General features: G+C 40.4%; 1 protein-coding gene across 5 annotated transcripts in view; it reads right to left on the bottom strand.

The window, feature by feature from the left end:
- Positions 1-22,374: 22,374 nt before the first annotated feature.
- LOC113252988 (carbonic anhydrase 13) overlaps positions 22,375-27,512 on the bottom strand; it is a 29,780-nt gene continuing 24,642 nt past the window's right edge. For 3 of the 5 annotated variants that reach the window (XM_026495812.4, XM_044382719.3, XM_044382720.3), the window contains one exon: positions 22,375-24,564. In XM_026495812.4, coding sequence (XP_026351597.1) covers positions 24,445-24,564 — 120 coding nt within the window. In that variant the 3' untranslated portion in view covers positions 22,375-24,444. Of the gene's footprint in view, positions 24,565-25,840; positions 26,022-27,512 lie in introns of those variants that run through there. The other 2 variants (XM_057307997.1, XM_057307996.1) reach the window with 2 other exon arrangements.

Below are 27,512 nucleotides of genomic sequence, written 5' to 3'. Positions count from 1 at the left end.
AGATCTTAAAAATTCACATTGTATAACTTAAATATATATAATTTTTGTCAATCATACTTCAATAAAGCTGGGGGGAATAGAAAAAAAAAAGTTTTAATTAAAAAAAAAATCAAGTGCATGATGGTAGCCCCTCTCTGACCCTGCTTCCTCTGTCACATTTCTTTCTCAAACCACAGCCAGGAATGGTTATCTGCTTTTAAGGATTTCTGTAGTTAGATTGGGCCCACCTCAATCCGCTGGGATCATTTCCCATCTCAAAATCTACTCCTTTATTCACATTTGTAGAGTCTCTGTTGCCATGGGAGGTACCATATTCCCAGCTTCTGAGGATTAGCTGTGGGCACCTTTCCCCTCTTGATGTCCCTTCTAGTCGTATGACCCTATGCATCTGGATTTTCCTCCTTGTATAGTGGAAGAACAATCATTTTCTCTGCACAAGTCCTTTTATAGTAACCCCCGACCTTTATAAAATGCCAGTTGACTATCTCAGGTTGTCCCTTTATATGTCATGGTTCATTAATAACTGGGACTCCTTGTCTCCCTCGGCCAGACTAGAGGAGAGCTATAGTAAATCCCCCCCCCAAGCTTATGAGGCAGGCTTATACTGAAATTAAAGATGGATGCAAGACTCTCTTCTGGTTATCTTGTTGAACTCTTTATCTTCTCACTTTACAGAAGAAGGCTGAGGACTTTTGTAGAGGCACCATTGCTTTGTTGCTAATACTATGGATTCCGGGACAGCAGAGTCTCAGCAGGGTTCTGGCAGTGAAGGAAGTAGCCTCTCTCTGTTATTTCTAGCACCACAGCTCTCCTCCCTGGCAAGATGGTCCACCATGGGAATCAAAGGGAGAATCTAAACCCCCAGTGCATCCAACAGAAACACCCACGATTGTACTTTTGCTGGCAAAGAAAGGAATTACTCTTAAACATACCTTTTCTGAGTCGGACAGACCAGAAATTAGATATAATTTGTATAGTTTTGATACTTACACCCTTTTTTCTTTTTGCTACTTACACTCTTAAAATGCCATTATCCACTCTAATTTCTTGGAGGAAAACACATCCAAATGTAAGAAATTTTTCTATTCTACAAAATAAATAAATGAACATAATTCACACTTATGTGTCTATCTCCCTGACAAGACTGTGGGCCCATTTAGCTCAGGAACAATGTCTTATTCAGTGGGTACTAGTACCCACCACAATGCCCGGCACATAGTAGAGATCTGGTAAAAGATGGTTGAATAAATAAATAACATATGTTGGTAAACAACTGTCACTTACTTTTTTATTAATTTATCAGTGACTAAACCTATTTATAAATAGATGAACTTGGGGCGCCTGGGTGGCTCAGCCATTAAGCGTCTGCCTTCAGCTCAGGTCATGATCCCAGGGTCCTGGGCTCGAGCCCCGTATCAGGCTCCCTGCTCAGCGGGAAGCCTGTTTCTCCCTCTCCCACTCCCCTTGCTTGTGTTCCCTCTCTCGCTGTCTCTCTTTGTCAAATAAATAAATAAAATTTTTAAAAATAAAAAATAAAAATAAATAGATGAACTTGTTCAAAATATTAAACAAGCACCTATTATGTTTCTGACACGGTGTTAGTTCTGGGGATAAAAACATGGAATAGATACATTAAAAGAAAATAAGTCCTAGAGATCTAATGCACAGTATAGTGAATACGGCAAACAATATTGTTTCATAATTATACAACTTACAAAGAGGTTAGATCTTAATTATCCCCACCATAGAAAAGAACTGACAATTGTGTGAAATGATAGATGTGCAAATTATCACTACATCAGCAATCATACCACAATACGTAAACGTATCAAACTAACATGTTTTACATCCTAAATTTACACAATGTTTTATGTCAAATACATTTTAATAAAATTACTTTAAAATTAAAAATACATGAAATACAGCTGCAGTCTGCCAGGTGTGAAAGAGGCAAAGACAAAGATCTGTATTATAAGGTGGGCAGTGCTATGAACAAAATACATTAGAGCAGAGTTGAAAAACCCTCAGTTGTGCCCAGCAAAGAGGGAGATGGTCAAAGAAGGATTCAGAGAGGAGGCTACATTTGTGTTGGCTATTAAAGGACATAGAAATAGAGCAAGGCGTTTAATGGAAATGAAGAAAGGGTGAGCAAGACAAAAGGTAGACAAGAACAGAGCTTGCTTACGGAATGGCAAGGATGTGTGGAGAGACCAGAACATGGTGGGGCCAGCCAGTGAGCAGCAGGAAATGGCGCTGGAAAGGGGGCCAAGGCCAAGAGCACAAGGTCTTGAATGCAGGAGCTCTTGAATGCTTGGGCTCTACTCTGTTGGCTGCATAATCCCCATCAAGGTGTGTGGCCAGAAAAGAACACCACTGTATCTCGGGAGATGAGTAGTACAGTGGTGAGACAGCTGGACTGAAGGCAAGAAAGCTGGGGGGTTATGGCTGAACTGGGACAATGCGCACGAAGAAGGGTTCCTGCTTCCAGACTCTCACAGTGCACACACCGTTTCCAGATTCGTGGATCTGTGTGGGAATGGGTGAGCTCAGCTATTTATTCTATGTCTCATTCATCCAATCCCTACTACATCTCATAAAGCCAACCTTAAAATGAACTTCTCTATGCAGAAAGGCAAACACATGACTTTTGACAGTTAAAATCCTAGCATCTCCTTAGGCACACACTTAATAAAGATTTTGTCCTTATTTGCTCCAACCTAAATGTTGGCATCTATGTGACACCATAAACTGAATTATCTCGTTTATGAGAAAAGAGATTAGCATCATGGGGCAGAGTGTGACATTCTTCAACCATTTGCCAGCACTCTGAAATGCCTGATGTCATATGGAGGTGAGGACATGGTACAATTTGCTCCTCGTCCTCTTTGCTGAGCTTGCGGGCAGAAATGCCATTTGGAGAGTTTATATGTTTGACCAAGGAAAATAAATCCTTGCTTTTGGATGGAAAGCAAACTTTATCGTTCATATTATAAAGTACATTGTAAATTTCCGCAACTCTGTGATTTACAAGCACAGAGTGATACCCAGTTTATCTGATTCCTTCCATTTTCTGCCACATTATTCAATTTATAAAAAATAAAACAAATTATGAGAACATTATAAGACCAAGATACACTAGAGATTCCTTTTCGTAATCCCTAAAAGGCAAAATGGTCAGCGTTGTTACTGGTGTGGAAGTGAGAACATGAGTAACTTTTTCTCATCTTTATTTTTCTTGTCTTTAATAAGTATATTCTAAAGACACTCTCTGCATGTGTTTAATACATTCCATTTTCCTAATAGAACCTGATGAATGAGCAGCACCAATTAAATTCTGCCCGATCTGACTTTCAGAGGTAAGATCTCTTCTGGGGAGGTCCGGTTCTCCAAGCCTGCGCCCCTCAAATTCCAGAAAAGCTAAGGCCTCTCCCCTTCTCCATGGTCCCTGCATTATCCTTTGTGAATGAAGTAAATTCTTCTACTTCAACAGAGTAGGAATTCAGAGTAACCCCATTTTCTCAGTGAGCAGACATTCTGCACTGCCAATCTGGCTCGGCCATATTTAACTCGCAGTTTGTTTGGGGTTTTGTTGGGTTTTTGTTATTGTTGTTTTGTTTTTTTCAAAGCCATTACTTTTGGTTTGCGGGCAAAGGACAAGTATGCTCACGTTACCCTGGGCAATGGAGATCACTGCCTCCTACGGGGTCGCATGGCAATGCTGGTGTAAAATGTTGATCAATGTCTGTGCCCTTTGGGCCTGAATCAACCCCAGGAAATTTAAAGTAAGGAAACAAAAGGGGGAATAGTGGTGTATGTACGCAGATGCTCATATCAATATGGCGCTAACAAGCAAAGTAGCCAGCCTAAATGTTCAACAAGAGAGGAATTATAAATTATGATATAATCTGTGATATTTAAACTTTGCTTAGACAAGACAGTGAGACCTTGTCTTCATTGAAACATTATACATAAGCTAAAAATGTCAATGGATTTAAAATATTTTAAAGAGCAAGTACTCTAGGTAAGATAAGAAATAAGAGTAGGACTGAGGCCCGCTTGTTTGTGCCCCCACCCCCAAACCACCTCTGAAGAATTCACAGGGCACCATGACGTAACATGAAAACCACTGTGACGTCATTTCTGTTGTCACTAAAAATAAGTGCATAGCCACATAAGCAAAATGTTTGAGGCAATGTGCATAAAGTAACATGGAAGGGGAAGAATGGAATACGTGCACGCTATACACACCTATATTCATACAATTGTATAAACGTGGATAATTAAGATTGGAAAAATGGTGGATAGCTGAATATAATTGGCCTTATGGCTCAAGGTTTTTTAGAAACGTACAACTCTCCTTGATGGAAATGTGTTTATCAAAGTCATGATTAGCACTGATGCTTTAGGCAATTAACTTGGCCTTCCTCAGCATTCCCATCTGTGAAATGGGAATCATTATGATGTTTGTGTTGTGGGGCTATCGTGAGCCTCAAATGAGTTGTGTACAGTGCTCAGAACGGTGCCTCAACAAGTTTTTGCTGTCTTTAGTAATATTATCATTCCAGCACACCCAGTTGTAGAAAGTTTGGGGGGAAAAAGAAAACTTCAGATTTAGCCACCTGTCGGTCTGCTTGCTTTTCTGCTCAGCACGGTAAATGCCCACCCGCACTGGCTACACAAGGCTGCCGCTGAGCTAAGACTCGCCACAGCTGTGGAAAATCCCAGAAAACAGTGACTAGGAGTGCATGTAGGTCCCTATGCCCCTATTTCTTAAATACCTGATAAAAACAGCACATTCCTTCTGGAAATTGTAATGTGATTAACAAAATCAGCACACCTGAAGTGCCATTCTTCTTGCATATATACTGAATTCAGGAATTCAGAGAGGGAATTCAGGAATTCAGAGAGAGAAAGAATCAGAGAAGATTCTTTTAAAAGACTCTGATATGTAAGTACATTGACCAAATGGGAAAGAAAGATCCGTATCTACATGGATGTTATCTGCCATATAAATATAGGGTCAGGAGGATGCTGTCAGCTAAAATCCCCTCTCCACCCCCTCATCCAAGCCTCTGATTTCTGACGCTGATTCTGGTGTTTCAGCCTTCCATCAACGTAGCAGCTTCTTCAATACACAAGTAGCATTTATTTTTGTATGAACTTCAATTGGTTAATCAGCAAACCCTACTGGGTTCCTCGATGTCTAAATATGTTGATTAAAGCCTTACAATTTTTGTAAAGCTACTCACTTTTAATATGGTGTTTAAAAAATGCTTCCAGTCTTCTGTTTTCAAGAAAGCAATCTCTGGACCCCTCCCACCCCCGCCCCGTTTTTTCTTTAGAACTTTTTAAACTTTCATTTGGAAAGTACCCTACATCAGCAGCGACATCTAGTGTCTGAATCGAAGAGGAATTTGTTCTTACTTGCATCTCCCACGTTGACAGATTGTGCTCATTCAAACAATAAGATGTATTGAGTATGCCAGGACCTGTCGTAATTCCTTTAAGTGCCTAATCTCATCTAAGATGTAAGCAAATTTTTATGTTGATGCTATTTGTGTGTGTGTGTCTGTGCGTGGCTTAGAAAAGCAAGACATGGAGAAGTGAAGACACTTGTCCATGCTTACACACCATTGCAGTTCGTCCTCCTTCCTTCCGATCAGAATCAGTACTTCCTCCAGGGCCACTGCCCTTAACCTCCCATCTAAAAATATGCAGGAAAAAAGTGCTCAGAGTTGACTTCGGTGATTCAGTTGCAAGAGGGTAGGACCAGAAACCCCAAAGGCTTCTCAAAAATAAAAGGACACATCTTTGAGAAAAGACAAAGAAAAAAATTACTTTTTTCTTTTTTTTTAAAGATTTTAATTATTTATTTATTTATTTATTTACTTATTTATTTGACAGAGAGAGAGAGCACAAGAAGGGGAGCAGCAGAGGGACAAGCAGGCTCCCTGCTGAGCAAGGAGCCCGACCAATATGGGGCTCGATCCCGCACTGCGGGACTTGATCCCAGCAGCCTAGAATCATAACCTGAGCCAAAGGCAGACGCTTAACCAACTGAGCCACCCAGGTGCCCCTACTTTTTTCTGATATGAGAAAGCAGTAACCTGATTTATCTAGAATCCTAAAGCTAGAAAAATCCTATTCATGCTCCCATAACTTGTTTTAAATAAAATATGTTTTTGGATTCTCCTAATTGTAGGACTAGACTCCGAGGAGTGGAGGCACGTGGGTGATGGATGGTCATACAGGGGACTGAAGGGAAGAAAGCCAGACTAAGCAAGGCAGTAGGTTGTCTTTAATGAAATCTCCCATCCTTGAAGGCGGCAGTGTAGTCTTGACCCAATAGAAAACCTGGAATTTAATGAAGATTGAAGAAAGAATACCAGCTGGTTTCCTAATGCCACTGTGCATCTCAACAAGAATGAGGCATGCCAAAGAGAAGGAGAGTGTGGTAAAAATGACAAAGAGACGTTTGTAAGTCTCTGATAAGAAAGCCTTTAATAAATAAGACCTCCTTATCCACTGATAGAACATAAGCATTGCTTGAAGACCTAAATCTAGTCCATTCCCTTTGCAAAGACGAACAACATTCACAGATGAGACTCTATGCCATTTGAAAACATAAGAAAGGATGACATATTTATAGAAGTGAAGAGTGACCCAGCATTAAAGCAGCCTTGACTCCAGGAAATTTACATCCAAACTTGCTTCCACCTGGGGCCACTTCCCCTGATTTTGTGCTTAACAGAGGTAGACAACAGAGAGTAGGTACAAAAATGTTCACTATTGAACAATTTCTCAGCCTTCTCTCCCCTGGCAGGCGCACAGACAGGGCCCAGTGGAATCTGTATGGTACCCAGAGGAGTAAGCAACACCCAGAGCAGGTGGCAGAGATGCTCCCCGAGGAATGGTGTCCAGAAGATGAACCTGGGGGAGGAGAGAAAAGAGTAAGAACAAAACAGAAGAAAGGACAGCGTCAGTTGACCTGTCTTATTCATGAGCACCAGTGAGACGCTCTCTGGAAATACGCAGAAGTAAAGAAGTGGGAGTCTTTGGACGGTACTGGAATCTGGCACCAGCAGAGGGGAGGAAAGCATGCTCACGTATTTTCAAGCCCGGTGGTGTCTGATGCGGCTGGACTGGCCCGTCCACGTCCTGGCAGGCAAATCGGCTTTTCTTTTCCAGCAGCACCACCTGGTGGTTAACGGGAGGAACAACTCCTTGCTGTCTAACTCCTTTTTTCACCTTTTACAGAGATTATGCTCACATAAACTTTTCCTCTTAGATTTCTTTAATGCCTTTAGTAAAAATACTCTTATTCTTCCTCTGTATATTCTCCCTTTCAAACACCACTTACTGCAAGAACATCGTTTTCTTTCTCACCATCCTCTCCTGTGCTTCCTTTCTCTCACTCCAGCAGTGTTCGGGAAGATACGGAGTCCAGGGCAAAGCGACCACCTGAGTTTGGAAATATGGCATCCATTAAATTGTGAGTGAGAGTCTTTGAGTGCATCAACTACTTGACAGTAAATGTATACCTTTGAACACTGCATGAAAACTTTTAGAAGCTTTTTGAATTACTAAAGCACTGTTGAAAATAGTCTGTGAATATTGCTACATCAACTCACATCTTAAAGACTGCAGTATCTTTTAAAAGTTTTCTGGGGCACCTGGGTGGCTTAGTCAGTGAAGCAGCTGCCTTTGGCTCAGGTCATGAGCTCAGGGTCCTGGGTTCAGGCTCCCCACTCAGGGGGGAGTCTACTTGTCCCTCTCCCTCTGCCCCTCCCCCAGCTCATGCTCTCTCAGGCGCGCTCTCTCTCTCAAATAACTAAGTAAAATCTTTTTTTAAAAATCTTTAAGAAACCATGCACACTGTATAGAGTACCAAAGCTGACATAATTTTACACCCAGCTTTCTACAGAAGCACAAAACTGATCCAGAAAATCAAAGATTATATTATGAATCTCTGTTATTTTATTTATTTTTCTTATTGAGATATAACTGACATAACATTGTGTAAGTTTTAAGGCATACAATGTGTCGATTTGATATATTTATATATTGCAATATGATTCCCATCTTAGGTTTGCTAATACCTCTCTCACATTACATAATTATCATTTCTTTTTCTGTGGTGAGAACATTTAATGTCTAATCTTTTAGCAGCTTTGAGGTGTATAATACAGGATTGTTGACTCTCATCACTAGACTGTGTATTAGAGCTCCAGAATTTATTCATCTTCTAGTTGCAGGTTTGTAAACTTTGACCAGCTATGCTATTTTATTTTTAAATTTTTTAAATTTAAAATTTTTTTAAACTGTGTTATTTTAAATGTGCATAAAAATATATTCATTTGTTCCTTGAATAAATATTTATTGATGTCTAGCACGTGCCGATCACTATTTAGGTGCTAGAAACACTGGCTAATAAAATAAAAACCCTGTTTTTAGGAAGGTTACATTCTAGTAGGAGCAGCAGACAGATAACATTAGAAATAAATGCTATTATGTTAGATTAAGTGCTGTGACAAAAACAGCCAAGCAAGGTAAGGAGAAAGAGATTAACAGGGCGCTACACTTCAGAGAGTATGGTCAGGGAAACCTCTTTGAGGAGGTGACATTGGAATGAATGAGGGAGTGATCTGTGGAAAGATCCAGGGAAGGCCATCCCAGGTGAAGAGAATATCAAATGTAAAGGCTTGAAAAGGCCTGTTGGGGAAATAGTGAGTGTCTCCACCAGAGAGCAGTGGGTGGGACACCAGCGGGGACTGGGGACAAAGGCAGCTGGCACAGATTACATAGAGCCCTCCAAGCCATCATCAGGACTTTGGCTGTTACCCAGAGTGAGAGGAAGTCACTGAAGCATGGAGCTCAAGGCAATGAAGCTCTTTGAGTTACTTTTTCAAAGACGCACCCTGGCTGCTGTGTGGGGAAGTCTGTGGGGGCAAGACTGGAAACCGGAGACCAGTTGGGAGCCATAGTTTAAAAGCAGAGTCCGTAGGACTTGCTAACAGGTTCACATGGTTTAAAGAGAGGGGTGAGACATGAGTGTGTTTTGAGTAGCTGGTGGTGCCATTTAAGAGATGAGATGAGAGGGGCGCCTGGGTGGCTCAGTTGTTGAGCATCTGCCTTCGGCTCAGGGCGTGATCCTGGTGTTCTGGGATCGAGACCCATATCAGGCTCCTCTGCTAGGAGCCTGCTTCTTCCTCTCCCACTCCCCCTGCTTGTGTTCTCTCTCTCTCTGGCCATCTCCATCTCTGTCAAATGAATAAATAAAATCTTTAAAAAATAATAAAAGAGATGAGATGAGAGGCCTGGGAAGTGGGGGCTGCCGGGAAGAACACAGGATGGCACATGGGCTCATGGACATGTTCGTTGTGAGATGTCTGTCAGGAATCCCATGGAGTTGTCTTCTAGGCAGTTGGCTATATTAGCATTTCAGGGGAGAGTTGGGGCTGGAGATACAAATATGGATATCATCAGTATATTTAAATGTTGTTTAAGGTCATAGGACTAGAAAAAAATCACCCGAGAGAGAGTGAAATAAAGAGAGAACAGACTAGAAAAAAGCACCTGGAAAGGAGGGAAGAAACCAGGAGATGTGTCTCAGAAGAAAAGTGAGGAGATAGAAACACACATGTACATACATGCCTGTATACCTGTGGGTGTGTATGTATAGGTGTGAGTGTGTGTGTGTGTGTGTGTGTCCAGTGTATCCACATCTATTAAACAATTAAATTCATAACTGAGCACTTAGTATTTCTCTGATTCAGTGCCAAGACTAAAGGAGAATAAAGGAAGGTGGGAGAGAGGAAGATACTTTCTGACTTTGATTTATGACTTAATTAGTGAATATTCACATGTAAGCTTTCCTAAGAATGAAGTTATTACAGAACAATAGCATGTGATTAAATTTTGTCAAGTCATTTGAAAGATACTATCTGACCTGGTGATAAAATGACACATTTACAATAAACATCAATTATAGGGGCTAATTAGAGAACTAATCTGTAATTGGATGTCAGCAATTAATAGATATATCTGAGAGAGTTCCTTTATTAAAAAAAAATTTAAATATTTAAACCTTCGCAATCTCACTGAATTTAAGAAAGATACATTTTCACTGTATACACCAAGGCATTTTTGCTGGATAGGAATGACGCCTATCCTCATAATAAAGAAAGTGAATACAGCTCTCTTTCCCTTTCTTCCTTAATATTGGCTAGAAAGTCAGATTTGGCTCTGTGTTTTCTTAATAGAATCCTTTAAGTAAAAGAATAATTGGAGCTCAGATTTCACACTCTTGTGATGAGTGAGCAAAGTCAGCTTGAAGTGTGCCTCTGTGTAGCTGCAAAGAACACAGAACATTCCATTGTTTCAGAAGGAGCACTTCAAGCTTCTGTTTGTCCAGACCCCAGTTTCTTAAGGAAACAATACAGAAAGTGTATCAACTACACAACAAATAGAAGGAGCAAATGATGTGGCTTTAGGAACTGTTGTTTCACTGCTTGATCTCAGGATGTCCAAGTGACAGATGGAGAAACCCAACACACGTTAGTCCCCACGCCAAGAGAAACGGGCTCTGTTAGAGAAATGATATTCGGGAGACCCTTGGGGATCAGGGCTCCAGGAGCTTCATGGATCCCAAAGATTTTCATTATATAACAGCCCTGAAAATCGTCTTCCAAAGTTTTTATCACTGCATGACCTCTACTTCGTCATGGACTTGTGATTAGTCTGACTCATATTTCTCACAGCCAGTGCCTGCCAGCTGCAACCCTGATTTTATTCTTTTGCTTCTCATCCCAGCTGGCTGGGGAAACGCTGCATCTACCTCCATCAAAAGCTAAGTTTCCCTAAAAGAAAATTCACATGGAAAGAAACAGGATGAAACAAAGAAACAGGCTCTATTGAATTCTTTTAGATACTTTGTCTCAATTTCTTTGTATTCTTTTTTATCCATTCAATGAGTAGATGTAAACAATACCATTTTCAGTCCTAGGAAGCTTTACTGAGAACTTCCCAACAAAAACTTGAGAATAAGAAAAGTAAGTTTAAAATTCCATATATCAGCTACACAGCTCTAAGAGTTGGGTTTTGTAATCTGCACAGTATGGCTAAGAACAGACATTGAAAGACTCTCCTTAAGGAGCAGAATGGCCCTCAGATCTGAAACTCTTACTTGGTGAATGTTGACATGCTGACAGAAAGGATGTACCAACAGGGGGAAAGGTTGATTTGTCACCAAAAAATGGAAAATGAAAACTACAGAGGTATATAATAGAAGAGTTTGTCCAAACATGATCCAATGTTGAGAAAACAGTAGCCAGCAGATCAAGTATTTTAGTTCTCCTGGCAAAATTATCCATATTTTGGAGATAACGGCTGGGTGGTACAGCCAACAAAATTCTATTCTTATCATCTCACTTTGAAAATCACCCCTTTCAGTGAGCTGGATGTGCTAAACTATTCCAGGTCTACTGATATAAGACTTTTACTTCTTCTATTTATCTTCTTTGTCCTGAATTCCATATTCACTGAGCAAACTTCTGATTTGGTTTCCTATGTGTGGGGACCTTCCTAGTGGAATTCAATGGATGTAGTCATGGTGATCTGACTATTTCAGCTCATATCAGAAGCGTACTACTCCTTATAAATTAATAACTTGACTTTTTTGCTCTATATATCACACTTATGACCTCACTCCTTATGAGCCTGCACATGAAAAGGGAGTTCATTGCAGTGACAAAGTAAGCTTCTAAACTTGCAGATTTGAAGGTTTGGTTCTAGACCTGGAGAACTTTATTAAGGTGTATCAACTCAGGGGACTCCTCAGAAAGTAGCCATCTGGCCTGCACCTGGCCACACATACCCTTCTGCATTGCTAGGACCTGGCAAGAATGCCGGATTGTAACTACTCTGCCGAGATAGGTTATTGCTCTTTTCCAAAAGGAGAGGCAAGAACTAGAAGTCAGGACCCTGGGGAGGTAACTGGGGAGGTAAGAGGAGGGATCAGGGCAAGGGAAAGGTCAATCAATGTAAAAGATGAGATTGGGAAAGGATAAAGAATCCTGGAGTTCCTGGTGAGAACCATCCATAATACACAATAAGAAAAAGACAAAGGGCTAAGAAGAAATTTTTCAAAACTGGGTGCTTAGAGCAGGAGTGACAGCTTGCTAAGAGCAAGAGTAGGTGGGAAATTTCTGTCGGCAGAACCCAGGCAGCTACGAGGCCAGACTTCAAGTGACTACAGTAAGTCATTTGGACTTGAATTCAAGGAGTGAACCCAAACGTAGAGGAAATTATATTGTTCCTTCAGCACCTAAACACAAATGAGTGCAAGTTGCTTGGCCTTCGATCTGATGGTGGGAAGTAAAGAGTACGTCCAGAACTGCCTGAAGTGGCATGAGTGACCCTGTGTCAAATAATGGGAGACTGTGTGACGAGAATTTATCTTTTTACATCTCGGTAATACGTGTGCATATCCACATCTGGTTTTATTATAGCATTAATAGAGCTTAATTACTGTTCACTAGATCTGATCACAACTTATTTACTTACCTACTTACTTACTTAGTATTTAGATCACAGCTCTTTTAGAGAGAGACATGCTGAGAAGAATGAAGGATGGGACACCGCATCATGGCATCGTCCACAGGAGTGGCTCTTAATCCTTTCGGTCTCAGGACCCTTAGCTCTTGAAAGTTACTGAACAACCCAAACAACTTTTGTTACTGTGGGTTCTATCTATTGATAGTCACTGTATTAGAAGTTAAAACTGATAAATTGTTAAGTATTTATTTATTAGTTCATTTCAAGATGATGGATTCATATAATGAATAATAAATGAACATAACAGATTTTATGAAAATAATATTTTCTAAAACAAAACATGTAAAAGTGCCACTTGCAGTTTTGTAAATCTCTTTAATATCTGGCTAAATAGAAGACAGCTGGATCCTTATGTCTGTTTCTGCATTTACTTGAAGGAAATCCAGCTTCACATATATACGTGGCTGGAAAATGGAGGAGTCGGGGCACCTGGATGGCTCAGTTGGTTAAGCATCTGCCTTTGGCTCAAGTCATGATCCCAGGGATGGGATTGAGCCCCACATGGGGCTCCTTGCTCAGCGGGGAGCCTGCTTCTCCCTCTGCCCCTCACTCCACCTGTGCTCTCTCTCTCTCAAATAAATAAATCCTAAAAAAAGAAAGAAAGAAAGAAAGAAAGAAAGAAAGAAAGAAGAAAGAAAGAAAGAAAGAAAGAAAGAAAGAAAGAAAGAAAGAAAGAAAGAGGGGCGTCTGGGTTGCTCAGTCGTTGAGCGTCTGCCTTCGGCTCAGGGCATGATCCCGGCGTTATGGGATCGAGCCCCACGTCAGGCTCCTCCGCTGGGAGTCTTCTTCTTCCTCTCCCACTCCCCCTGCTTGTGTTCCCTCTCTCGCTGGCTGTCTCTCTCTCTTTGTCAAATAAATAAATAAAATCTTGAAAGAAAGAAAGAAAGAAAGAAAGAAAGAAAGAAAGAAAGAAAGAAAGAAAGAAGAAAGAGAAAGAAAGAAAGAAAGAAAGAAAGAAAGAAAGAAAGAAAGAAAGAAAAAAGAAAGAAAATGGAGGAGTACATTAATAGCCTTTTTGGATAATTGTGGATATTCTTTAGTAAAACACCAAAATTTAACAATGTTTTCTTAAAATATTTTCTTAAAAGTTATGTATAAATAAACTCTGTGAATCAACTTGTCATACTGTGTTCCACTAAAATTTATTGGTCTTTCTTGCATTGTGAATAGATATTTTATCTGTGCATGAATTTGTAACATCATGCACTGTTTATTTAGAAAATACTGGTTCACCAAGTTGTGCATATCTTCAAAATGTTGGCACAATTTGTTATACAATATCAAAAAAATAACATTTTTTAAAAAATTACCACTGGTCTCATCAAAAATGTCTTTAAGCATTGAAAAGCTGGCACGCTTACAGAGTAGATATGTTTTTCAAAATCCTAATTTTCTCTTTAAAGTTCTAATTTTATCATTGCCAACAAATGCTTTTAGTTGTTTTTCTTGAAATGAGAAGCTCACTTTGCTCATTTCCAAGAAAATATTTGATCCAAGTCTGAATATCCAGTTTGTCAGTTGCTCTTTAAAGTAAAAATGGTGCTCGATGAAAAAAGTGTCAGGGCACTTGGCTGGCTCAGTCAGTAGAGCATGTGACTCTTGACCTCATGGTCGTGAGTTCATGCCCCACATTAGGCATAGAGCTTACTTTAAAAAGAAAAAGAAAAAGTGTCTAATTCAGTTTGCAGCTCAAACCATTGCACAAGTGCTTTTCCAAAAGAAAACTGCAGCAGAAGTTCTTCCAAATTTTCCATTCTGTTACACCAAACATTAAAAGAATGTGTACTCAGGAGTTGAGATTAACTATTAATCGCAACCTAATTCTCAATAATATGAGTATAATTAATAATTTTTATTTAACAACAAGGTCATTCTTAAGAAAAATTGGCATTTTAAAACTATGCACGGTGGTAAAGAAAAAATGATTACTGTCACCATTTACTGCCACAGCCTTCATTTATGCCAAGAACCCAACAATTTTATCCATCAGTGCAAATGTCAGAGCAGTGAAAAAGGCAAGGGCAGAGAGGGGCAGAATGAGAGAGAGAAGCCCAAGCAGCCTCCATGCCCATCGAGGAGCCCAACACAGGGTTCTATCCCACAACCCCGAGATGCCGACTGAGCCACCCAGTCGCCCCCTTATATCTTGGTACTATTATAAAATAATTTTGACTTCACTGACCCCCTGGAAGTGTCTCAGGGGCCCCAGGGGTCTGCAAACTACTTCCAGCATACCTGGTCCGTAGCACAGGTTGTGGAAGAAAATTACCTGGTTGTCCAGATGATGGCAGCAGAAGGTTTTAGTCAGAGAAAGAGAGGAGGACCGCGGCCCTGACAAGGAAGGGTATGATGTGTTTGGAGACCATCCTGGGAGAGGGTGTACCCGTTTAATCACAATGCAACAACTACAATACACATCCCCACCCCCACTTATCTTGGATTAATTTCACAGTTGATAAACTAACAGTTCTTTAGGGAACAAATTGCTTGAGTTTTTAGGTCAGTAACCTGTGGGCACTTGTTATTTCATTGGAGAAGAATGGATTTCAAGACGTGCTAATTTTACATGTAATCAGAGCACTTACTACTCAATCATGTGTTTACTTATGTATGTTTGTATTTATTTATTTATTTATTTATTTATCTTTAAAGATTTATTTATTTATTTTAGACGGGATGGGGGCGGGGGAGAGAGAAAAAGAAGCTCAAGCGGACTCCTCGCTGAGTGTGGAGCCCCACTCGGGGCTTGATCTCACGACCCTGAGCTCATGACCTGAGCCGAAACCAAGGGTTGGCTGCTTAATGGAATGAGCCACCCAGGCGCCCCTCATGTGCTCATTTATTAATGTTTCAACAAATAACTTCTTGAGCCACCTGGAAAGACAAAGGCACTGTGAATAGTAGGCGTGATCAATCCACATTGGTTGCCAGACAAAGAAGGTTGAGAGAGATGAGGGCGAAAGCTAACAGAGACATCTCTGCCTCCTTGGACATGGAGAGAAGCCAGCATCAAACAGACCACAAAGGTCAGAATCCGGTGTCTGCGTGTGAGCCCTAAGTGGAACACCGACTGAACTGGGTCAACAAGTAGCTCCTCCTCGCTGAAGCTGCGGGGTTTGTCAATTCCAGGCTGGGTCCCTAGCTCCAACGATCCCCATCCTTCCTCATTCCTGTGGCAAAGTGTCCATTTATCACTGTTGATACTAGCAGAAAACACTTTTTAAAAATCCTGTGCCCTTATTGAAATGTTAACCTTGCATTTGGCTTGAGAAACTTCATTCTCTTTCAGGTGGATGATGGTTATTTCCTGAAAGGTCTGAATTAGCTCATGAGTTTTATTCTTTTCAGACCACTCATTCAGTACAGAGCAGACATTGAATATTTTTGCCACCCAGAATCTTTTCTCCCTTCCTCAAGGACTAGCCCCCAGTTTCCTTTTGCTGGAGCCAGCCCTTCTTTGTTCTTAGTCTGTGTAGCTTGGGAAGGGGCCGATGTCACCAGCTTCCCCAAACAAATGTTCTATCTGCTGGCCATGATGACTTGATTAAGGATGGGCAGGTGACTCAATCTAGGCAAATGGGAGTGAAAGCCAGAAAATTTCTTGAAGTTTTTGAAGAAAGAAGCTCTCCTTTACTGTTGGCGTGGCTTACAGAACGTGGTTCAGGTATACAGGTGCAGGCTTCCAACCCTCCATTAGGAAGGGAGAGTCTGACCGCTAACAGAGCCCACAGAGGTGGAAACAGCCAAGAAGGAGGGATACTGAGGCCTGATCTTAGCCCCTGGCTTCACATTATTGCTTTAGCCATGTAGTGTTAGAGATCTTATTGTTCTCAAGCAAGAGTCCTCACTGATACATCTCCCCACCCCCTAGTACCAGATACAAATCTACATAGAGAACCAGATAATCCAGTTTCCAAAATATCACACTTGCAAATCTTCATGCCTTTGTTAATTTATCCAGAATTAATTTTTCCTTCTTTTCCATGTTTCCTTAGCATGCTACAGAGAGCTGATATTAAAATACTTAATAACATTTCATGTTGTGATTTATTTTTATACTTGTCTTAGATTTTGAGCTCAGAAAAGGAACCATGTCTTTTTTTAAAATAATTTTTATTATATTATGTTAGTCACCATACAGTACATCCTTAGTTTTTGATGTAGTGTTCCATGATTCATTATTTGCGTGTAACACCCAGTGCTCCACGCAATATGTGCCCTCCTTAATACCCACCACTGGCCTAGCCCAATCCCCCACCCCCCTCCCCTCTGAAGCCCTCAGTTTGTTTCCCAGAGTCCACAGTCTTTCATGGTTCATCCCCCCTTCTGTTTACCCCCCCCCAAACTTCCTATTTCTTATGAAAAGGAACCATGTCTTAATCATCCTTATATTTCTAGTACCTAACAAAACATTTAGCACATATATCTGACAAACTGTGGTCAAACTATATTTCCAGAGTGGGAGAGAAGTTTAACAAAGGTCTTCCATCTCTGGAGACTTCCAGCCCAGCATCAGTCATTTGCTTGACGTGCGTAATAGAGATCCCAGCCCTTGGTGTCTTGGTGGGTTTTAAGCCCATTTCTCCTTAGATCCATTCCTGGACCTTTCCACTGATCTGCTCTGGGTGGCAGAGGGGAGAATTTCTCATATTTTCACATTATCTGGCATCTGGCTACATTCCACCAATGAGCATTAATGGAATTTGGAGAGCAAAATAAAAGGAGAACCCAGAGTATTTCTCCCCTTCTCTCTGCCTGAAACCAGATCTCAGGTAATGGCTGTGTCTCTAAAAAATAACCAGATCCTGCTAATCAGACCTACTTTAGTGTCAACTTCATCTGGGTTGCCATGGCTCCTGAGCTCTAGGAATATTGTCTCCTTCTAAGGAAGGTGAGAGCAACCGGCTCTTGCTAATTTCTAGGTTGCTTCACTGTCCTTTTGGTTTTTCAGTATCTTCCCTTGCCTGTGTAATCAATTCCAAGCATTGGTTCATCTGATCTCACCGAGACACAATGAGATGACAGAAGGTAAGGGGTTTCTGCTTGTTACAATGCCTCTCGAGGAAGGCAGAGGTGAGTTTCTAGCCACAGCAGAAAAATCTCCAAGTAATTCAATTCAATAAACTGTTTTTTAAGTCAAAACTTAATTCACATAAAATTTAATCAGTCAAGTTAATAAAAAGATCAAAATTTTTGAGTTAATGTATGGCAGCATACATTTAATTTTTGTTACAAATAATACAGTATTTGATGTTTCCACTACGGACAAACTATGTTGCAGAAAGAACAAATGCATTGAACCTTAATTCATCGGGGTCAGGTTGCATAACCTTCTTGCAAACTTCTGAGGCATCCTCTCACAACGTTTCATCACTAGTTCCCCATGGTCAATTGGAAATTGTTTCTGTCCATTTAATTCACAGAGATGCCCATCTACATGAACTAATGCAATAACGCATGAACTAACGCATTCTACTCCCCAGGGCTTGCTATACATCAGTCATGGGGTGCGGTGTCAGGGTACAAGTAGGTATGAGACACGTAGGTAAAATTGTGTAGTAGTGCAAATTCATCCTGATTATCCTAACACTCAGGTCGTTGGCTGTCTTATATCATGTTAACATTCCTTCTGTCACAGACTATATTCCCACCAAAGCCTGTCTCATCCAAAGATCAGTTACCTTCAAGTGCAAATGACTGGTGGCAACTTAAACAATTACCCTCTGAGAGGAGTATGAATTTCAATGGGTAAATCTTAATATAAAAAATGTAATCTTCTTCAGTGGAATTTGAAATGAGAGCAAGTTGAGGTAGTTATCCAAGGCCCAGGTTACCTTCCCGACCTCTGCAGTAAGACCACTATTCCTTGGCCTACATTTTCTGCAGCCCCACTCTGAAGGTATTAAAGTTTTTTACTAAATATTCTATTCCATTGCCACTTATGGTGAAATGTGTATAGGTAATGCTACATTTTCAATAACCTTGTGTTAGAAATAAAGGACTTCCCTATGAACAGCCCAGTGAGTATTTCAAAATGTAACCTTGCTCTTCCTCTTTCCTTCCCTTCTGTTCCCTTCCCTTTCCTTCCACGTTCTTCCCTTCCCTTCTCTTTAGGGGTCAAGGCAGCCCAGCACAGGACACCACAGCCCAAGCTGAGTGAGAAGGGTATCCATGCAATGTGGGGGTGAGAGGCTAGAGGTGGTGATGGTTACATACAGAAGAACTGGCCAAATAAATAAAGTGTTGAGAATAATGGAAGCCTGGTTTCTTACTTTCGGAAAAAGGAATTACAAATACGGAAATGGGATGGGGCTCCTCGGTGGCTCAGTCAGTTAACAAGCTGACTCTTGGTTTCAACTCACATTGTGATCTTAGGGTTGTGAGATCAAGCCCCACGTCTGGCTCCGTGCTCAGCACAGGGTCTACTTGAGGATTCTGTCCCTCTGCCCCTGCCCCCACTCGTTCTCTCCCTCTCTCTTTCTAAAATAATTAAACTAATCTTCAAAAAAATACGTGGAAATGGAGAACTAGAATGAACCCTGCAGTGTTGGAATGAAATTGGACATACGAGTGTGATATAGATAAATATAGAAATATAGGTGTTGCACCTGTATATACACATTATATTTGTGTGTGTGTGTGTGTGTGTGTGTGTGTGTGTGCGCGCGCGCACATATGTGTGTACACATTCCCAACTTCTGTTCATGGAGAAAATCTAGGAGTAGTAACACACTCAATGAGATTATCTAGTACCCAAACTGGTTTTCTCAATACTATTCTCCACTAAAAAAAGCCAGGGTTCCTTGGAAAATTATTGATCTCAGGCCTGGGGAAGGGAAAGACTGAGATGAGCCAGGAATACCAAATTGCTGTCAGAAACTGGGACATGTCAAAAGGACACAGAAGTCATCCTGAAAATGCTCCTTCTGACCACATCAAGAAAAAATTGTGAATGAGAATAGGTGAGATAATAGTGATAATAGCAATAATGATAATAACAGCTTATAACCTACTGAATAAATTAGGAATTGCTAAGTCCATGCTAGAAAAAAATAATTAAAGATTTAATGAGGAACTGGGTATTTGCATGGTCTCAGAGCACATCCTCACAAATACTTGTTAATTACAAAGGATAAAGTAGCAATTTTGCAATGGAGAAACCTAGCAGACATTGTCTTAAGTGATGAAAGTGAATATTCTCCATAAGAGAACAAATCAAAATTCGTTGCCTGATAGGATGGAATGAGAAGAGTCCAGCATTCAGCATTGCTTTTGTGATATTCCTGCCAATGATATATAACCTGAATCTAATCACAAGGAAACCTTGAACAAACCCAAATTAGGGGACAGTCTATAAAATAACTGGCTTATCATCTTCAAAAATGTTCATGGAATGAAAACCAAAAGACTGAAGGATGGCGCCCAACTGAAGGGAACATGACAACATGAATCAGCTATTCTCAAATGGATCAGATGGAAATAATAAAGCAATGTTAATCTTATGGTTGTGTTTTGTTTTGTTTTGTCTGTTTTTCTTCATTTTTATTTCAATTCCAGTTTGTTAACCTACAGAGTAATATTAGTTTCAAGTGCAAGATTTAGTGATTCCTCACTCACATACAACACCCAGTGCTCGTTACAAGTGTCCTCCTTAATGCCCATCGGCCATTTAACACATCCCCCCGCCTTCCTCCCTCCAGCAACCCTCAGTTTGTTCTCTGTAGTTAAGGGTCTGTTTTATGCTTTGCCTCTCTTTTTTTTCCCCATGTTCATCTGTTTTGCTCTTAAATTCCACATGAGTAAAATCATACAGTATTCGTCTTTCTCTGATTTGTTTTGCTCAGCGTAATACTCTCTAGCTCCATCCATGTCCTTGCAAATGGCAAGATTTCATTCTTTTTGAAGGCTGAGTAATATTCTGTTATACATATATACCACCTCTTCTTTATCCATGTCAGTGGACATTTGGGTTCCTTCCATATTTGGCTATTGTTGATAATGTTAGTATAAACATCAGGATGCATGTATCCTTTCCAAACAGCATTTTTTTATCCATTGGGTAAATACCTAGTAGTGCAACTTCTGGATCATAGGGTAGCTCTATTTTTAACTTTTTGAAGAACCTCCATACTATTTTCCAGAGTGACTGCACCAGCTTGCATTCCCACTAACAATATAAGAGAGTTTCCCTTTCTCCAAGTCCTTGCTAACACCTTTGTTTCCTGTGTTGTTAATTTTAGCCATTCTGACCAGTGTGAGATGATACTTTATCATGGTTTTGATTTGTATTTCCCTGATGATGAGTGATACTGAGCATTTTTTCATGTGTCTATTAGCCATCTGGATGTCTTCTTTGAAAAAATATCTATTCATGTGTTCTGCCCATTTTTTAACTGGCTTGTTTTTGGCATGTTGAGTTTGGTAAGTTCTTTGTAGATTTTGGATACTAACTCTTTATCAGATATGTCATGTGCAAATATCTTCTCTCATTCTGTCAGATGCATTTTAGTTTGGTTGATTGTTTCCTTTGCTGTGCAGAAGCTTTTTATCTTGATAAAGTCCCGATAGTTCATTTTTGCTTTTGTTTCCCTAGCCTAGGGATGTATCTTGAAAGAAGCTGCTACTGCCCAGGTCAAAGAAATTACCACTTATGTTCTCCTCTAGAATTTTGATGATTTCCTGTCTCACATTTAGGTCTTTCATCCATTCTGAATTTATTTTTGTGTATGAAGTGAACATGTGGTCCAGTTTTGTATTGCAGGTGGCTGTCCAGTTTTCCCAACAGCATTTATTGAACAGACTGTCTTTTTCCCATTGGATATTTTTACCTGCTTTGTCACAGATTCGTTGATCACATAGTTGTGGGTTCATTTCTGGGTTCTCTATTCTGTTCTACTGATCTATGCCAGTACCATACTGTCTCGATGGCTACAGTTTTGTAATAGAACTTGAAGTCTGGAATTGTGATGCCTTCAGCTTTCCTTTTCTCTTTCAAGATTGCTTTGGCTATTCAGGGTCTTTTGTGGTTCCATACAGATTCTAGGGTTATTTGTTCTAGTTCTGTGAAGAATGCTGGTGGTATTTCGATCGGGATTGTAGTAAATGTGTAGATTGCTTTGGGTAATATAGACATTTTAACAATACTTGTTCTTCCAATCCATGAGCATGGAATGTTTTTCCATTTCTTTGTGTCATCTTCAATTTCTTCCATAAGTGTTTTATAGTTTTCAGAGTATAGATCTTTGACCTCTTTGCTTAGGTTTATTCCTAGGTATCCTACGGTTTTTGGTATGATTGTAAATGGGATCAATGCCTTGATTTCTCTTTCTGCGATTTCATCATTGGTGTATAAAAAAATGCAACAGATTTCTGTACATTGATTTTGTTTCCTGTGACTTTACTGATTCATGTATTAGCTGTAGGAATTTTTTGGTGAGTCATTGGGTTTTCAATATAGAATAACATGTCATCTGCAAAAAGTTTAACTTCTTCCTTGCTGATTTGGATGCCTTTTATTTCTTATGGTTGTTTTAGCTATATTGTAGTCACGTTGGACAATGTCCTCCCTCATAGAAAATATATACTAAAGTTGGTGCGATGATAGAAACGTAGGTCGGCAACTTATTCTCAAATAATTCAGAAAGAAAATGTACTGTGTTTGCATTTTTTTCTGTGAGTTTGAGATTATTTTTCTGTATAGAAAGTGTAAAAATATAATCTCATTCTGTGTCTTGCATATACGAGTCCCTGATACAGTTCAAAGTTTGTCTCATTTTCTTTATTGTGATTGAATCCAACTTAAATTAAAATACAAAATGAACATAAAGCCAATACAGGTGTGGGAAACAAAAGAGGTCTATACTAGTATTTACACTCTTTAATCTGTTTAAGAGATAACAACTTCAACATACACTTAGACCTTTTGCCCCTAAGAGATAAATAAATTAACAGACAGTCTTCAAGATCATCAGTGCTATGTAGACTTTCTTAGTCTATTAAGGTCCAATTTGCAGCACAGAACCAATGCAATACTGTAGCAGAAACCATAAATTACAAAGTAATAACTCTCATGCAAAGTAATTAAAATCCTCATCACACACTCCTTCAAACAGAACAACGCATTTTCTCTGAGGAAACAGACTTCTTTCTCTGACTAGGATACTTCACAACATGCCTTTCCAAACTAAAGAAACACCCTTCCATTCAACACTGGTATTTTTCAAACCATTAAAACATCTGGCTAACAAGTAGATTTAATAATTATTCTTTTTAGAAGAAACCATTCTTAAGGGATAGCTTATATTTTACTTGTTACATTAACTGATAGTGCATTTAATCACAAGCAGCAAGATAGTCACCAAAGATATCAAATAAAAGCATTTTAAAACATTCAATTCACTAAGTATTTACTAGATGGCGATCTCCTGCAAGGCTTAAGCTAGATGCAATGAGGGAAAACAAAAATGAGCAAGGTATCAGCATTAGACTTCAGGAGCTTATCTTCTGCAACCGAGGGCGGCTTTATTACACAATTTACTGATATTCACTTATCCTATCAAGAAGACTATGGCAGAATAATTTGGATTATCAAAATCTACATCCGGAGGAGGAACGGTGTCTGAAACAAACTGACAAAATCAAGGAAACTCAGCTAAACTTCTCTCGGATGACAGAAGTGTACCTTGTGTTCAAGTCTTCAATGTGGTTAATAGTGTCATTCTACTTGCACCAGAGAGAGCAAAAGACCTTCCCCAACCCACCTTCACCAAAAACAAACAAAAGTATATAAGAAACAATAGGTTAAAATGAATTATCAAGAGCCAACTTACAAAATTACTTGTGAGATTGAGGGACATGTATGAAAGGGGAGACAGGCTTTGCCATGGAAATGGGTTGAAGGGTTTATGGACCGACTGTGTATGTATACGAGACCCAAGTAAATATTTTCCACCACTTGACAGAACAGAGACCTACACAGGACTGCTCCCTGCTCTGTTGCCAAAACACAGGAGAAAAGTAAGCAACCTATTTATCATGCCCTTGGGCTGCTCCGCGGGCCTGGTACCTTGCAATCTGTTAGTTTCAAACCATATCAATAAACTGGCAAGCATTGCAACTAGTCAATTATTAACCTGTTTATCATTAACATTACTGCATGAATGTGATACAGGGCACGATTCATTAAAGTTTAAACAGTCGTTGATATCCTGAGGACTTAATTGGATGGGTTAATTTTGAGCTAAGGAGTAGACACAGTGAGTAATTATATCCCACCCCCCCTAAGGCTCATATTGTTCATTTTATTAAAGGTACCATGCAATCAGGATCAACAACATAATCCAAACAAAAATTCACTTTAAAAGGAAATATTATCAACTTTTTATGAATTGGAATGATAATCAAGACATTAAGCAGACTCACTTGCGTTGAAAAAGATATCACAATCTTATCATTCTGGAAAAGATTTTAATTTTTTGACCAAACACTACTGAGAGATATGACTGAGTCAATCTCTAGGGCAAGGGAAAATTTTTTAATGCGTTTGGAGGTTTTGCGGTGCTTGCCATGTTTTCACATTTTGTGGTTGAAGTAGATGCATTTTGTGGGTCTCAACACACATCAAACAATGTTTACTGTTTGAACACCCGTGAGTGCATCTGAGACGTGTGAGTTAAGTTTGATTACAGAGATCTGATCTTCTGAGATCAAAAAGCTGAGAGCAAAAAGGTACCCGTAAATCAGAATTCTAGGAAAGAGCCGTTAGTAGGGATTTTTGTGTTTTGTTTTTTCTCCACAGACATGGTTGGGGTGGTCAGCTGGTGACAACTTTTAATGGAAAGAGGCTCTGACTTTTCGGCCCTTCAGAGGCTGTGGAGGGCGGTGATTGCTCAGCAAAAAGGCCGCTGCTTCGCCCTCGGCCGTGCAGAGAAGAGTGCGGAACGTGGCCAGCTGTTGAAGACAAGAGAAGAGTTGGCTTCAGCGTAGAAAGTCACACCAGTGTTGGTGAACTGCCCTCCATAGAAAGTTATGAAACATGTAACCTTTCCTCTACCAGGAACTAAACTATTGCAGTAAAAGTGTTCTAAATTATGAGTCATATATATAGTAAAACACCACTTCTGCTAAGTTCTCACCACTACACAAATACCTGTGGGTCCAAAAATTAAGTTCCATAAGCATTCTTGATCTGATGATCAAAGTAATATGAGGAAAGAACATTTAGAATGTGGTTCAAAGAGGACATATCTAGGAATCAGAGAATGTCACCTATAAAGGCAGAATAGGACAGTGGAAAGGTCGCTGTACTGGCTTTCAGAGTCCTGGGTCTGGCACTGACTAGCTGGGTGACCTTGGGCGCCGGTCTTCAGTTACCTCATCCATAAAGTGAGGCACTAAATTATATGATCTCAGTAGGTACTACTGGAATATGACTCTCAGAATCACATCGAACACGTACCAGTACTCCTGGACAACATGGCCTCAATTTTCCCGGCAACCTTGCGGTGCCCGTCCTATAGAATATTGATCTTTTAAGTACTGTTTTCCTTAAGCAGTGATTTTGCTCTCACCATACTAGAGCCTTGCAAACAACTAACCATGGTAAACGCTTGGGCCCTTCAACCTCTAATAATGTTTAAATACAATTTCAGTGATATAGGCATATTTCTCATCAAACAGGCTTAAGTTTTCTTATTACAAAAAAAAATGCTGACTTATCTTACAAACTTCATACAACACACAAAGCGTCAAGAAGAAAAAGAAATTCCTAGTAATCACATCACAAGATATTATCACAGTTAACGTTATAGAGTATATCCTTCCAGATGTTTTTATATATATAAACTCATGAACACACACGCACACATACATGACGTTTTATTATAAAAACAGGCTCAAGTATCATGCTCTTTAGAAACCTTTTTTTTTACTTAATATATATCCTATATATATATATTTGCATGTCAATAAATATAAATTTATGCCACTATTTTTAATTGCTGAAGTTTTCTACTTTAAGCATGTTGTATAAATTATTTAACAATTCTTTGGTGATTTAATACAAGTTATCAAGATTTAGCACAGGTCTACAGTAGTAAAAGGAAGACTGGGTAAACTAGCTGAATAATTTTACTTTTTGAAAACGTTCACCAAAAATATATTACCAATTAAGTAAGTTTCTGGTGTTTGTTTTGCTATTTCATTTGAGCAAAGACAAATTATTAAATTATTGAGAATAAAAGCCTCCAATCTCGGCACACCCGGGTGACTCAGTCGGTTAAGCATCCACCTTCGGCTGAGGTCATGATCCCAGGGTCCTAGGATCAAGTCCCGCATGAGGCTCCCAGCTCAGTGAGGAGTCTGCTTCTCCCTCTGCCTTCTGCTCCCCCTGCTTCTGCTCTCTCTCTCTGACAAAAAAAAAAAAAAAATTAAAGCTTCCTTCTCTAAGCTGTGCTAGTCACCCAGTCGCAGAATCAAGCAAATTCGCCCTAGGATAGGGGCGCCTGGGCGGCTGAGTTGGTTAAGCTTCTGCCTTGGGCTCAGGTCATGATCCGAGGCTCCCAGGATCCTGCCCCGCATCAGGCTCCCTGCTCAGGGGGGAGTCTGCTTCTCCCTCTGCCCCTCCCTTGCTCGAGCTCTCTCTCTCTCTCTCAAATAAATCTTTTTTAAAAATTCATACTAGGACACATCTATTAAGTTTCTGTCATCATCATTTAGCTGAAGTCTGAAATATTTCTTGTACAGTACTAGCCAGGATGGGAGGCAGTGGGGATGGAGGTCCTCCGTAACAAGGAGGACACAGTTTGTCACCACAGTCCACGGAGACACGTTCATGCATCATATACAAGCAGCCATGTCTTTCCACTGGTGGTACTTTGAGGGGTCTTTTAAAAGGGTACAGATGTGGGCAAAATAAGACAAATAGTTACCACTTACTATTACTCATATTTCGTTAGACCAGATGATGGCTAAAGCCAGACGAGACTTAAATAAATCCCTGGTAAAGTCAAGCAGCAGAGGCAAATAAAATCTAACCTCTGGAGCCACAGGGAAAACACTCAGCCTCCCGCAGATCATGGGGATCAGGTCTGTCTGGAGTGGCCTCTCCAGGAGGCTGTGCAGGAATCCCAAGGCCTGAATCAGGGCTCCGATTCGCTGGCCTCCGCAAGCATGACTTGCCTCCCAGGGAAGCTGCCCATTCCTCTGAAGATCTTGGCTTTTTTTTTTTTTTTAAGATTTTATTTATTTACTTGAGAGAGAGAGAGCAGGAGCAGGGGAAGGGGCAGGGAAGAAGCAGGCTCCCTGCTTAGCCTGATGCAGGACTCGATCCCAGGACCCCGAGATCGTGACCTGAGCCGAAGGCAGACGCTTAGCCAACTGAGCCACCCAGGCACCCCTCCCACCCTCCTTTGACTCCTCTGCAAGTTGATCATGGCTCCCTACCTCTGTAACACCTGAACCTCACCGGAATTTACTCTAGATCTTTCTCTGACCTGCCTGCACATTTTGGTGAGATTTCACTGAACCTGCACTGATCCCTCACCAAACCCCTTCCCTTTTTGGCTCTGATTTCCCTCACAATCACTCAGCCTAGCTACGTAGACCCTGCACCTGCCAGTCCCTGCTCAGATTTGCTCCTCTTGACTCTGGTGTCCTCCACCGCCCCACTAACCTCAAAATGTACACCCCCAGCTGGCCCTTACCAGTCTCATTGCTCTCTGGGCCCCTGGGCTTCTTGCAAACAGAAAAATCTGCCGCTCTGTCACGAAGGCTGATACCATCTACACGAGTCCCGGCAGGAGTCTCCCCAGATCAGCCTGAAGGCTGAGATGGGTATGATCTGTTTTGCTGTTTTTCTTGGCTCTAACACTGAAATTTTAATTTCCTTATAGAGCAAC

This window comes from Ursus arctos, unplaced genomic scaffold, assembly GCF_023065955.2.
Source record: "Ursus arctos isolate Adak ecotype North America unplaced genomic scaffold, UrsArc2.0 scaffold_6, whole genome shotgun sequence".
NCBI lineage: Eukaryota > Metazoa > Chordata > Mammalia > Carnivora > Ursidae > Ursus > Ursus arctos.
This window is presented reverse-complemented; position numbering and strand designations above follow the sequence as displayed.